Raw genomic sequence first — 14,017 nt, 5'->3', positions numbered from 1 at the left:
ATCAAAATTCCAAATAGTGCAGGGTCGCACATATGCTCATAGCTACCATGTGTGTTAGTTTCAAGGTTCTAGTGCTTTTAGTGTAGGAGGAGATAGTGGCCAGGACGGACGGACAGACAGACAGACAGACAGACAGACAGACGGACGGACGGACGGCGGAGATAACCACAATATCCCCACCTTTTTTTCAAAAAGCGTGGGGATAAATATATATTTCATACATGAAGCTCCTTGACAGATCTCTGGAAGTCGTCAAAGTCCTGAGCAAACTCCTGCTTGCGCTGGTCGAGGAAGTCATAAGGTTTCTTGCGGATCTGCGTCTGAGTCACACTGAACCGGTTTGCCATCACCTCGATACCTATCAGGGTGAAAACAAGATTATTAACCCATTCCCACTAAAGAGTACAAAAACTACTGCTATAGGCAACCAGTATAAAACCAGAACAGCCTGCGAGTTACAAGCTGTTCAGGTTTTATGCTGTTTGCTGCTCATCAGAACCTTAGGGTTAGAAATGAAGCCTTTAAAACTAATTAAGTAAGAAAGGTCTAAAATTTAATTTGGTTTTCTAAGGGACTACAAACTCATCAAAGTGTTAAATGGTAAAACGTTGTGAACAGCAATTGTACACCCTCTTAAATAAGAAGAGGACAGTTTACTGGATTTACTATGGACTTTTGTCTATCAGTCTGTCTGTAGGCACAAAGTGGTCTAACAAAGTACTTGTACACTTTACAATGTACAAAAAAACACTGAAAACAAACAGGTGCGCAAATCAAATGAAAGTAATGTACATTACCTTCAATCTTGGACTCAGACAGCGTAGAGTACACAGAGAACACGTCGAAGATTGCTATGATATTCTTGAGCCTCTTGGTGAACGTGTCGAATTTCCCGAATATGTACATCTCGGAAAACTCAAATGGGCGCTCATTGGGCATTGTCTCAAGCTTTTGCTTGGTCTTGTGGAAGCTTCGCTGGTACTCTTCGTTGAGTCGGATGCAGTCATTGAGTTTCTTGATGACCTCCCGGGGTTCCTGGCTCCAGACTGTCTCACAGCCGCCATTTGTTATGTACGCCTTGCACGCAGTGATCATCTGGTTTGTGATCTGCAGCGGAAAAAGGGAGGCAATTCTCCTTAAGGTTTAAAATCAGATTTAAAATCATCAGGTGTTATCATCATTATCTTTTTTATTATAAATGATGTAAGGCAAAGTGACTCTGGTTTACACATCAATTGAAATTTCCATTTGTTTACAGTAACTGTCCATATATCCAATGAATTGTCCTAACACATTGTCAATTAAATCTTGTCCAAAGAACAATTTGCGCTTAAATAACATCCTTATACAAGCGTACCAGCATTCAATAATACTAACACTGCAAATGATGCTAGTATTTAAATCAAGAAAGCTCTTCACATAAAAAAACACCAAAATATATTTTTTACGATTTAAAAGCCACACATCTCTGAATATGTACACACCTTGACAAAGAGTGAGGTCATTCTCTCGGAGGTGTTGTAGTAGCGTGAGATGCTGTGGATCATTCGGATCGCATTGATCAGCCCCGGTATCCCCTCCAGCATTCCGACAGGATCAGAGTTGTACAGGGGGTCACAGAACTTCTCCAGCGTGTAGAGGAACTTCACGTTGTCCCGAGCTTCGTTGGCCGTGTCCGTTATGCGACGGTCAAGCTCTTGCCACATCTTAAAATAAAATTTGAAAAAACATCATGGACAACTTGTTTTTTTTTAGTACATTCTTGTTTATAGTATTAGTTTCTTTAATTACTAGAATAATGTAAGTTTGTTATGACATTAGTGAAAGGTTATGGTTTATAAAGCTTATGGCATGTAAAACTATACATGAAGCATCATATTTTGAAATTGATCAGGAATATTTTTTACATTCATGTTCAACATAATATAATTACAAAGAAGCAGATACATGTTAATGTTTAAAAACCTTAATATTTTACCGTCACTCAACTGAATGAGAATCAAATTATGCTTCAGTTAGGAAGAAAAGCACTCATTATAAATAATCACAAATCAATTACACAATTTTATTTCATCAAACAGAATTAATTAAAATTATGGCTGTAAAGAAACTTTTTTGATTAACAAAGCAAGCACACTATATTACTTCATCAAACAAAATTAATTAAATTATACTGTACGTAAATACTTTCTGATCGAAAAAATTGACCACACTACCTTGATTAGCTTAGACTTTGCTGCATGCAAGACACCTAGAACAGCCTTGACTTCTGACCCCTTGATCTGGTCCAGGAGGTAGTTGAACTTGGACGTGCGCTTCTTCCAGTGATCCAGCTCCGCCCGTGGGCCGATGTCGTCTGCTTCCTTGCGCATCTGCTCGCTCTCTGCCAGCACCTGGGATGTAGCAGCAGACATTTATTTAACGTGAGATGCGGCATGAAATTTGTAAAGAAACAAGAGGGCCATGGTGGCCCTTATGCGCTTAACTTAGTTCATGGACACCAATAGTTGAGGACTTTACTTGGTGATCTAGATTTTACCCCTGGCGCTTGACCCAGATTTAATCATGGCCTCCACATTGATAAACATGCTGACCAAGTTAAATGAAGACTGATATATGTGGCCTCTAGAGTAGCCACGAGTTTTTTTTAGATTTGACCTGGTTACCTAAGTTGTAGACACACCTGACTCTGATTCTGATTCAAACTTGACCGAGATATTCTCAAGATAAACATTCTGACCAAGTTTCAAAAAGCTTAAGTCATAAATTTTGCCCCTTGAGTAATACAATTTGGCTCTGTGACTTTTTTTAGACGCATGTGACCCAGAAACAAACAAGGCCTGGATATTGTAAAGATTAATATTCTGACCAAGTTTCATTTAGATTGAGTAATAAATGTGGCCTAAAGAGTGGTACACAAGTTTGTTTAAGATTTGACCTGGTGACCTCGTGTTTGGTCACACATTATGCAGATATAATGTCAGCCGTGATATTGTAAAGATAAACATTCTTACAGTGTGTAATTAACATTAAGTCATAAATGTGGCCTCTACAGTGGTAATCAAGATTTTCTTAGATCTGACGTCGTGACCTACTTTTTGAACAACCAAATAAAAACTTGTTCTAGATATATTAAAGACAAACATTCTGACCATGTTACATCAACATTGATTTATACATGTGGCCTTTACAGTTGGATGGAGCCTGTGGATGTTTTTAGAAGATTTGAACTGGTGACATAGTTTTGTATGGGTGAAATCCAGATTTAACATTCTACCAAGGCCAAGATTTATAACCTGGATAAAATATTCTGACCAAGTTTAATCAAGATTGGATAAAAAATAAGTTTTATACAGTTTCAAAGAAAAAAGTTGACAACCACCACCTCACAACAAAAACAAGAGGGCCATAATGGCCCTGTATCTCTCCACTGTTTTTTTATGCAAAAAAACGTGCAATGCGCATGGGTTGAAATGTACTCAAGCATGTGACTTTCTCTTTTTATCCCTTGTCCCACTGGGCGCTTAAAAGTTGGAAGGGTGAGCTTTTTTTATATGGAAAAAGTTACTACAGTGTTAACTAAACAGACTAAAAAGCCTGGAAATTGGTGCACAGGTCCTTTGCTTATAACGTAGGTACATTTATCTCGCCAAAAGATATTGTCGTTCTTTCTATTTCACATATTTTTAGATGCTGAAGATCAAATCTACGCATTTGATTTGAAACAGATTCACAAGACTCATAGGAATCGAAATGCCTTAAAGAGGTTGCAGACGACAATTAAATTGTAATGGAATATGAAGGAAATGATCAGGTAGGGAAGAAATAAAAGGAGAAATTGCTCATCTTGATTATTTATAAAGTTGTCAGCTACAAACCCGTAAAATCCTGTTAGTGTTTGGTAAAGGGTTAATAATCTCTGGTTCCTTCTTTAATAGAGCCTTTCACACATTTATAACAAATACAATAGTAGCATCTTTCTTTGTAAAGAATCATCTAAAAATATAATTAACAACCCATACATCCTTAAAACCAACAGGCCTGAGAATATTATTATAATCTAAAGATTATTTCTTTATATTTATAAATGTATTTAATTAAGTAATACATTTGACTTCTAAGATCAATTCATAACTTATTTTAAGAAAATAATAAAATGGTCGGAAATATATTGATCTATGGATCGTTGAGCAATTGACAATCATATCCACAATTCATGAGTCACGATTAACAAATGAAACAATGAATCATTAGTAATTAAAAAGCAGCATATACGATAGTTAAGAACATTGCACTTCATTAATTCCAACACCTTCTCTTGGATACAAAGATTGAGTTTACCATGCAGCATCATATATTGACTTTTCTTCAAATAATTATGTTCATGGAAGTTGCGTTTTAAAAATCCATAAGATATTATTAAACTGGTTTAAACACTACAAAAAAGACATGAAATTAACATGTCATCCGAAACATTTTTATCCGGATATATGTTCACTTTCGACATATTTAAATAAAACCCGTCTTTTTCAGTTTATAAGAAAAACATTCATAACACTTTTTCTTACTTCAATTCCATTGTAAGAAGTCACCATCTTATCTAAAATGGCACTAAATGACGGGGTTTTATCTCATGTTTACAAGATGTTGTTGTTGTTGGTCACAGACACACGGCCCGCAGTAATCTCCCCTGGCAAACGTCATATGTTCAGTTTTGTGACCCTCGGGGCAGGATCAAATTTGAGCCCAGGGGAATAATTTGAACAAATTTGGTAGAGGACTATTAGATATCACTACACACCAAATTTAGTAGCCCTAGGCTCTATAATTATGAACAAGAAGATTTGTAAAGTTTGCACAAAATAGGCCTTATTTAAGCATATGTTCATTTTTGTGACCCCCAGGGCAGGGTCAAATTTGTCCCCAGGGGCATAATTTGAACAAACTAGGTAGGAAACTATTAGATGTCACTAAATACCAAATGTGGTAGAAATAGGCCCAATGGTTATGGACAAATAGATTTTTTAAGTTTTCACAAAATGGGACCAATATAAGCATATGTTCAATTTTGTGAACCCTGGGGAACAGTCAAATTTGATCGGAGGGGCTTGATTTGAACAAACTTGTTAGAGGACTATTAGATGTCATTACATACCAAATTTGGAAGCCCTATGCCATACGGTTATGGACAAGAAGATTTTTAAAGTTTGCACACAACAGGCCTTTTATAAGCAATTTTTTGACCCCCTGGGGCAGAGTCAAATTTGACCCCAGGGGCATAATTTGAAGAAACTTGGTAGAGAACTATAAGATGTCACTACATACCAAATTTGGTAGCCCTAGGCCCAATGGTTATGGATGAGAAGATTTTTAAAGTTTTCACAAAATAGGCCTTATATAAGCAAATTTTCAATTTTTTGACCCCCGGGGTCAAGGTCAAATTTGACCACAGGGGCATAATTTGAAGAAACTTGGTAGAGTTCTATAAAATGTCACTACATACCAATTTTTGTAGCCCCAGACCTAATGGTTATGGACGAGAAGATTTTTAAAGTTTGCACAAAATAGGCCTTATATAAGCAAATTTTCAATTTTCTGACCCCCCAGGGCAGGGTAAAAATTTGACCCCAGGGGCATATTTTGAAGAAACTTGGTAGAGGACTATAAGATGTCACTACATACCAAATTTGGTTACCCTAGGCCTAATGATTATGGACGAGAAGATTTTTTAAAGTTTTCACAAAATAGGCATTATATAAGCAAATTTTCAATTTTTTGACCCCCCCAGGGCAGGGTCAAATTTGACCCCAGGGGCATAGTTTGAACAAATTTGAAAGAAGTTCACCCCAGCAACATTCCTGAGAAATTTCATCACAATTGGACCAGTAGTTTAAGAGAAGAAGATGTTTAAAGAAAAAGTTAATGCACGCACGGACGGACGCACGCACGCACGACGGACACAGGACCATGACATAAGCCCTGCTGGCCTCTGGCCAGTGGAGCTAAAAACTGATGCCAAAATAAAGGGTGATCACATTATAGCTCACCTTCAGTACTTCTTGCTCTGGTGAGCTAAAAAAGGGGGAAAGCTTTCAGAAAATGAAAAAAAAAAAAGGAGTTTAGGGATGTAAAAAAAACTATTTTGTACCTGCTCAATCTGTTTGATCCAGATCTCCATACAGGCCTCAATGCCCTGGAGGGCCTCCGAGCTGTTTGCGATGGCCTGGTACTCAGCGGGCGTTTGGATACGAGACAGGTCGTACGTGTCACATGGCTTCAACTGGACCTTCTCATTCAGGCTCTCCTGGGCACCTGCAAGGTTTGATTGGTGCTACATCGCAAATATGTGCAACTTGAGGGACTGTGGAAAAGGGGCTTTTTGCCAGTGCGTAAAGTGTCGTCCAAGATTATCTTGTGCAGTTTGTACAGGATAATCATTGAGAACACGTTCTGCTTTTAAGAAGTCTCTTCTTAACAAACATCCAATTAAAAGGGAAGCAGTCTAATCTGGAATGACACTTTACCCTCACGCATTAAGCCAAGTTTTACAAGAACAAGGCTTATTTATAACTTTAAGGGCTGGGAAGGGGGGTAAGTGTTCTCTTGCTTTCAAGAATAAGGGAGTAAACATCTGCTCACAAGAAGCAAAAGATAACAGTATAATGCTGTTCTGTGAATACATTATTCTTTACAAAAATTAATTTTGAAAACTAAGAAAACAACAGCTTTTACAACGAAAATATAAAATACACATTTGGGTTGCCAGACCAGTCAAAATGTACATTTCCGAGTCTCAAGTGTACATATACCTGTTACATTGGAAAAAAGGCCTAAACGACAAACCTTACATTTCTGATATTATCTCTGTATATCATTCAATACTCTTCCCATGATTTATATGCCTAGGTAAATGCCTCATCTGGGACTCGGAGTGATCATTTGTTTCGAGGGAGATTACATATATTCAAATTACACAGGTGTGAAAACAAACATCCGATTTAACACTTCTATACCTTCATTTACTTATTTTGTAAAGAAAAGAAAAAGACTGGAAGGAATTTGAATGATCAAATTAAGACTTATAAGGTTTAAACAATAAAGTCCAGTATTCAAATTTAATCAGTTAGATAATAGTGAAGCTTTTACAATGAAAACATGTTTTAATGCAAACTTGTTGTCAAGCACAGTTTACACTCAATGACAAATCTCATCCTTTGCCAAGGTCCCACATATGCAGGATTCTTCATTATTGTATGAGATTTAAGTGTGATCAGGGGCCTGTATTCACCAATTAAAGGGGCCTTTTCACAGATTTTGGCATTTTTTAACTTATTCATTAAATGCTTTATATTGATAAATGTAAACATTTGATCGTAAAAGCTGCAGTAAAAAATCAAGAATAAAATTAAAAAAAGGAAAAGATCATTGCCCGGAGCAGGTTTCGAACTAGTGACCCCTGGAGTCCTGCCAGAGTCCTGAAGTAAAAACGCTCTAGCCTACTGAGCTATTTCGCCGAATACACACCCTTGACGTATTTTATACGTTATATAAGCAATCTTCGTAGTTGCACAAAATTTAACGATAAAAACAGAACTCTCCAAATTATGCAATCGTTTCGCGTTGCAACGCTTTATAATTTTTAGGTTTTAAAATCGTTAAAAGATGCATATAATGGCTATATTAGAGCATGGTAAATGTTCAGTATTACTGTTTCCTCACAAATATCATAACTAAAACGAAAATTTGCGAATCTGAAACAACTTTTTTCAATTTTGTCAATTTACCAAAGCGTGAAAAGATCCCTTTAAATCATAAACTTAAGTCTAAAATTAAAGATAATATGAAAACAACAATCCACTAAAACTACTTGAAATTTAAGTCTAGCATGGCAGTGTACACCTAATATTTTAAAATATTTGTTAAAGAACAATATGTAAACATCATTTTTAGCATTAGAAAAAGGGGATGTTTTTTTTATTTAGTCTAAGACTTCTCTCCATTCTTAAGTCTAAGAATGGGTTGGTGAACAAAAGCCCGGGTCTTTTTTTATAATCACGACACTCTACTGCTGTGGCTATCAAACATATCACTTTCACTCACCAACAAGCACCGACACGAAAGAGTCCAGGGTGTTCAGGAAATCGAGTCGAGTCTGGATCGCTCCCTTAGACTCGAGTGCACCCCAGCCCTTGTCGAGACTCTTCAGCGCGGGAATGAAAATGCTTGAGAGCAGGTGCTCCACAGCATATAGAAGTCCTGCGCCATTCTTGCCATGACCGTTGGTATCAAGAATGGTGAACGTCACTTCCTGTTGGCGAAAATAAATAGATGATGAAACTCAACAAATTTCTGTTCAATTAATGCTTTTCCAGCATTTATTTGATAATTGTTTACATTTAAAAGGGTTATACTAGATCATTTCACAGGAATAATAATGTCTTGATGTCAAAATAATGACATCATTACACAGTGAAAATAATCAATAGTTTTCTGTTATTTTTCACTGTTTTGAATCACATACTTATATTTCCTTAAAAATCTCATGGAAGTATTAAACTATTATCAGAAAGTTCTTCCTTGCAATGGCTGATATTTCACGAGCAGTTTGAGGGTCCCATGTGGGGAAGGCTACCATGGCAGTCAAATGAAAATATACAAGTCCCATGAAAGCGGTGAAATATCCTTAAAACCTTTTACTATTAAACATGAAAGGTAAGTCAGAAAGTTAAACTCAGTGAAAGCAATATCTACTTTCCAAATTACAGTGACAATTTTATTGTTTAAGTTTTATACATTAAATAAAATGTAGATTTATATTTTTTCATATTTATAAATCTGACAATAACGTTTTATCATATTAAATCTTCATTTAAACACTAACACATGAATAAAGGTTATATTGGGTTGTAAACCTATTAATTTAAGCTTGATTGCTTTGAAAGCATAAGACTTATTGAAAGAACCTCAAGTCCATTTTCTGCAAGAACCTGTACTTGGAATGTTTGAGAAAGATCTAAAAAATGGTCCCACAATGGGAATCAAAGACATGACCTCCATGTCTCTAGGCGGACACCATACCCCTTATGCAACGCAACCTTAAACAGGTAATATAGTTCTGAAAATATATTCCAACCATATTTCCCACATACCTTGACCATGTTCTGGTCAGTAACCACAAAGCTAGGGTCGCCTCCCTTGATGAAGAGCAGGCAGGTACCCTTCAAAGGGACATCACTCCCGTTGGCCAGAAACACTTTGGGTTTCACTTGGCGAGTGGTTTTGGGGGCTGGCGGTCCCGTCTTGAGATGGTCCACTGAAAAATTCAATACAATATTTACTTATAAATTTTATAAAGACTTTTGCAAAATTTTAAAATTTGATTTAGCTTCATATAAAGATTCTTGCAGTACAATTACAGGGAGCAAGGACATATTTTATTACTCCAAAGACTTTTTAATTACCAGATGCAAAACTATCATGGAATTAGAAGGGTGCAAGGTCATATATTCTGACATAGGTATACGTTTACGCTGAAATAGTTTTAGATTACTGGAATTTCATGTGTTGTAAACTTTTCCACATTTATATAAATGGTTTCTTATCTGGAAAAGAAATTGATCTTTTGGGTAGAATAGTTATAGATCATACAGTAGTTACCACAAAAACAAACAGTGGACTATCAAAACATATCTGCTGCACAACAAAATGGCATGCATTAAATTCACTTGCTTTTGTTTTCACAGTCTACCATTTATGATGGCGCTTACAAACATTACTTTCTCAATCTTGACTGCTTTGTGAATTTTAAGTAATAGGTGATTATTCCTTTAACTATGCCAGTTTTTCTTAATCATTGATTAACCAATAAATTAATCGATCACTAGGACTGCTTTAGTTAATAATTCAAAGCATGTTAATTCATAACCCGGTCAAATGAAAAAAATATATGACTTAAATGACCATGAATGTGTGACCCCAACACTACTGGCGATAATGTGATCTTTAGGGTAAGTTTTTTAATCAGGTTTATTCACTTAATCCCATTAATTGAGGAATTATTTAATTGTATTTATAATTTGCAGAACATTCAGTTTAAAGCAGAAATGCACATGTGAATGTTATGATAAAGATTATTTCAAATGAACTAATTAATTATGGGTTGGTATGCAAATATATTAAAGATAAAAAGGTCTACCCTGTAAAGTAAAGGTGTTTTATGGCCTATAATATATAAAATAACAACAAAATGGTAAAATAACAAAAAACTTATAATCGATTTAAAAAAAAAGTAAAAACAAGAGATGTGTTTGTCAGAAACACAATGCCCCCTTTTGCGCTGCTTTTATTTTTTTTTTCAATATATCATTTGGAAGGTTTAGAAATTTTCTCCCTTTTAAAGCTTATAATTACTTCCCTTGGAATTGTATTTTTTTACTTTTGAAGGTTGACCTTGACCTTTCACCTCTCAAAATGTGCAGCTTCATGAGATACACATGCATGACAAATATCAAGTTGCTATCTTCAAAATTGCAAAAGTTATGGGCAACGTTAAAGTTTTCGGACGGACGGACAGACTGACTGACTGACTGACAGACAGTTCAACTGCTATATACCACCATATCGGGGGCATACAAAATTCTATGATCACTAAGTCTGGTGAATTAAAATTGATGACCACCAAATCCAACAAATATTCTCTATGTAAATACTTTGTTATTTTGTGTTAATTTAAAGATATGTTAGCAAACATGAAAACATGTAGCAAATATTTTTGCAAACACAATACAGTAGTTAATTAAGTAAATTAATAGAAATTAGCAAAAAAAGATCAAAATCTTAACCTATAAAATACATTAAATACCAAAAAAAATAAGGTTGAGGAAATACAAATCTTATTTTTATTACCAAATCATTGCAAGATGCATTAATATTTCTTAGAAATAAAAGATACAATGTATGTCCTATAGATGAGTGAAATCAAACAAGACAGTTAAATGGTTGTGGGTCATATACAAGGGAAATAGTAACAAACAAAAGTGCTAAATATAAAAGCAATTAGCAATTTTATGTACACAAGGTAAAGGAACGAACTGGGTGTATTTATACATTTATGTTATATGTTGTCCAGTCATAAGGGAATGTTGATCAAATACTAGTAACTTTGAAGTATTTAACATTTTCTTTTAAGGTAATAATGATGTCATGCTTATAACGCATGCAGACTTCCATACACTTAATTGTTTTATTTTAATAAGCTGATAATTATGTTAATAAAACAAAATATAGACAGACTTTTTTTGTCTCTCATAAAGTACATTTGAGCCGTGCTCTGTGACAAGGGGTTTAATACATGTGTCCAAGATAAGTTTGTGCAGTCTGCACAGGCTAATCAGGGACGACACTTTCCGCTAATCCGCTAATCAGGGACGATACTTTCCGCCTAAACTTGATTTTTGCTAAGAAGAGACTTTCTTGAATTGAAAAATATCATAAAAGCCGAAATTTTTGTAACTGCACACGCTAATCGGGGATAACACTTTACACGCATGAAATAAACCTCATTTTCAAAGAGCGCGGCCCATTTAGATCATAATGCGATAAGCTGAATACATGTACTAAGAATTGATCGAAAATGAAAATAATCTGTAAAACATTAGTAAAGCAACCTATGGTTTGCCAAGGTGTTCCAGATAAATTCCAGTTTCTTCATGATAATTTTTAAATATTCCCTAACTCTACAGGGCCAATTTGGTTAAGGGTATAGGGTTAAGGATATAAAATGCAAAATGGAGAAAGCGGGTAACAAGCTACAGAATAGTTGTGGTCATACATGGGTTACTTTTCTTTTTCTCATCTTGCTGGTGCAACTTGAAACCCACAGCTGAAACGGTATGTGGTTTGCTTTGAAGACAATTTACTGAACCCAAAAAATAAATATTCATAAAGGCCAATTGATCACGATTGTATGAGAGATGTTCACAAACAAGGGCTGTTTGTAAAACATGCATACCCCCCATATGGGCTCTAAGTTGTAGTGACAGCCATTTTGTAAATATGTTTTTTGTCACTGTGACCTTGACCTTTGACCTAGTGACCTGAAAATCAATAGGGTTCATCTGCGAGTCATGATCAATGTACCTATGAAGTTTCATGATCCTAGCCATAAGCTTTCCTGAGTTATCATCAGGAAACCCTTTTACTATTTCGGGTCACTGTGACCTTGACCTTTGACCTTGTGACCTGAAAATCAATAGGGGTCATCTGCCAGTCATGATCAATGTACCTATCAAGTTTCATGATCCTAGGCATAAGCGTTCTTGAGTTATCATCCGGAAACCATTTTACTATTTCGGGTCACCATGACCTTGACCTTTGACCTAGTGACCTGAAAATCAATAGGGGTCATCTGCTAGTCATGATCAATCTACCTATCAAGTTTCATGATCCTAGGCATAAGCGTTCTTGAATTATCATCCGGAAACCATTTTACTATTTTGGGTCACAGTGACCTTGACCTTTGACCTAGTGACCTCAAAATCAATAGGGGTCATCTGTGAGTCATGATCAATGTACCTATGAAGTTTCATGATCCTAGGCCTAAGCGTTCTTGAGTTATCGTCTGACAACCACCTGGTGGACGGACCGACCGACAGACAGACCGACCGACAGACCGACCGACAGACCGACATGAGCAAAGCAATATACCCCCTCTTCTTCGAAGGGGGGCATAATAAATATAAGATAAGTGGTTTTAGTGAAATTGTTCTACGTGTACTTCGGAATGTTTACAAGTGTATACCTGTAAAATTATACAGCAGACTTATATACGCATACAAATGGTTTTATAAAATCAAGTAAAAGTATAACTTTAACTTCATAATAACGTAGCAAAAAGGTTCTTTTTGGGCTCAGTATTAGATATGACAATGTCGTGCACAAATTATCCTAAAGCAATATGCAGCAAGTGTAGCTCCAGACAATATGCGCAGTCTGGTCTGAAGCTACCCTATCCACTTTAACCCTTTCAGCGCTGGAACCGAATTTTAAAGGCCTTTGCAAACAGTTTGGATCCAGATGAGACGCCACAGAAAGTGGCGTCTCATCAGGATCCAAACTGTTTGCTATTCTGATAGTATTCTTTGAAAAAAAATCGAAGAAAATGCTTATTTTAGAAACTCAGCAGACAACATTTTAGCAGACGACAAATTTCCAGGCATGCAAAGGGTTAAAGTCATGCAAGGTTTCATAGTCTCATATGCAGATAGAAAAGTGCCTGACCAGACTGCTCTAATGCGCAGGCTGGTCTGATTCTACACTGACTGCATATGGCATAAGACCCATTTTTGCATGAAGCCGCTAATATAATGCCATATAGGTTGGTATACATAGGCGACAGGAATGATGCATTAACATTCTCATCATCAGGTCATACATGGTCAAAAAAAAATTTATATACAAAAAGTGGAATATTAGTCTTGATACTCCATCAATAACATGGATTTTGTCTTTTGTTTTGGACATATATATGAACATAATTCTCCAAACTTATGGAATGTTTTTTATCACATCAACATATAGAATGGTATACTTTAGACCAACAATTTATAATCAATATAAGCATATAAAGTACAAAATAAATGAAGACTGAAATAAAATTTAAATATATTCTTAATGTTTGAATGTCAGTGACCAAGTTCACTTATTTAACTTACAAAGAACTTACAATCACAAATGAAGATAAAGACAAACACAGCTCTAACACAAAACAAGGCAGGGACATAACAATGCTCCAGATAATCATGTTGTTTTTTTCCAGTACATTTAAATAAATATTCGCAAAAAACATTTTTATTTGCCAAAAAAATCAAGTAAATTTTTCTGGAGCAATGAAATTATGTCTATTACACACAAAACAGACCAAAACTGGGAAATAAACTGATACTTTATGCGTGCATTTTTTTAAAAACAATCATGCACATCATTTTCTATCCCCAATAATAAGTGATTTTGAAGGGAC

General features: G+C 35.7%; 1 protein-coding gene across 6 annotated transcripts in view; it reads right to left on the bottom strand.

Moving 5' to 3' along the window:
- The window catches only part of LOC127844037 (dynein axonemal heavy chain 5-like), a 159,562-nt gene that overhangs the window by 81,215 nt on the left and 64,330 nt on the right, over positions 1–14,017 (bottom strand). For 4 of the 6 annotated variants that reach the window (XM_052373992.1, XM_052373989.1, XM_052373988.1 and 1 more), the window contains exons 4-11: positions 11,831–11,881; positions 9,150–9,313; positions 8,101–8,308; positions 6,149–6,312; positions 2,217–2,393; positions 1,485–1,706; positions 798–1,107; positions 222–358 (exon numbers count right to left, since the gene is read on the bottom strand). In XM_052373992.1, coding sequence (XP_052229952.1) covers positions 222–358; positions 798–1,107; positions 1,485–1,706; positions 2,217–2,393; positions 6,149–6,312; positions 8,101–8,308; positions 9,150–9,313; positions 11,831–11,881 — 1,433 coding nt within the window. The remainder of the gene's footprint in view (positions 1–221; positions 359–797; positions 1,108–1,484; positions 1,707–2,216; positions 2,394–6,148; positions 6,313–8,100; positions 8,309–9,149; positions 9,314–11,830; positions 11,882–14,017) is intronic. The other 2 variants (XM_052373991.1, XM_052373990.1) reach the window with 1 other exon arrangement.

Source organism: Dreissena polymorpha, chromosome 9 (assembly GCF_020536995.1).
Source record: "Dreissena polymorpha isolate Duluth1 chromosome 9, UMN_Dpol_1.0, whole genome shotgun sequence".
Classification (NCBI taxonomy): domain Eukaryota; kingdom Metazoa; phylum Mollusca; class Bivalvia; order Myida; family Dreissenidae; genus Dreissena; species Dreissena polymorpha.
This window is presented reverse-complemented; position numbering and strand designations above follow the sequence as displayed.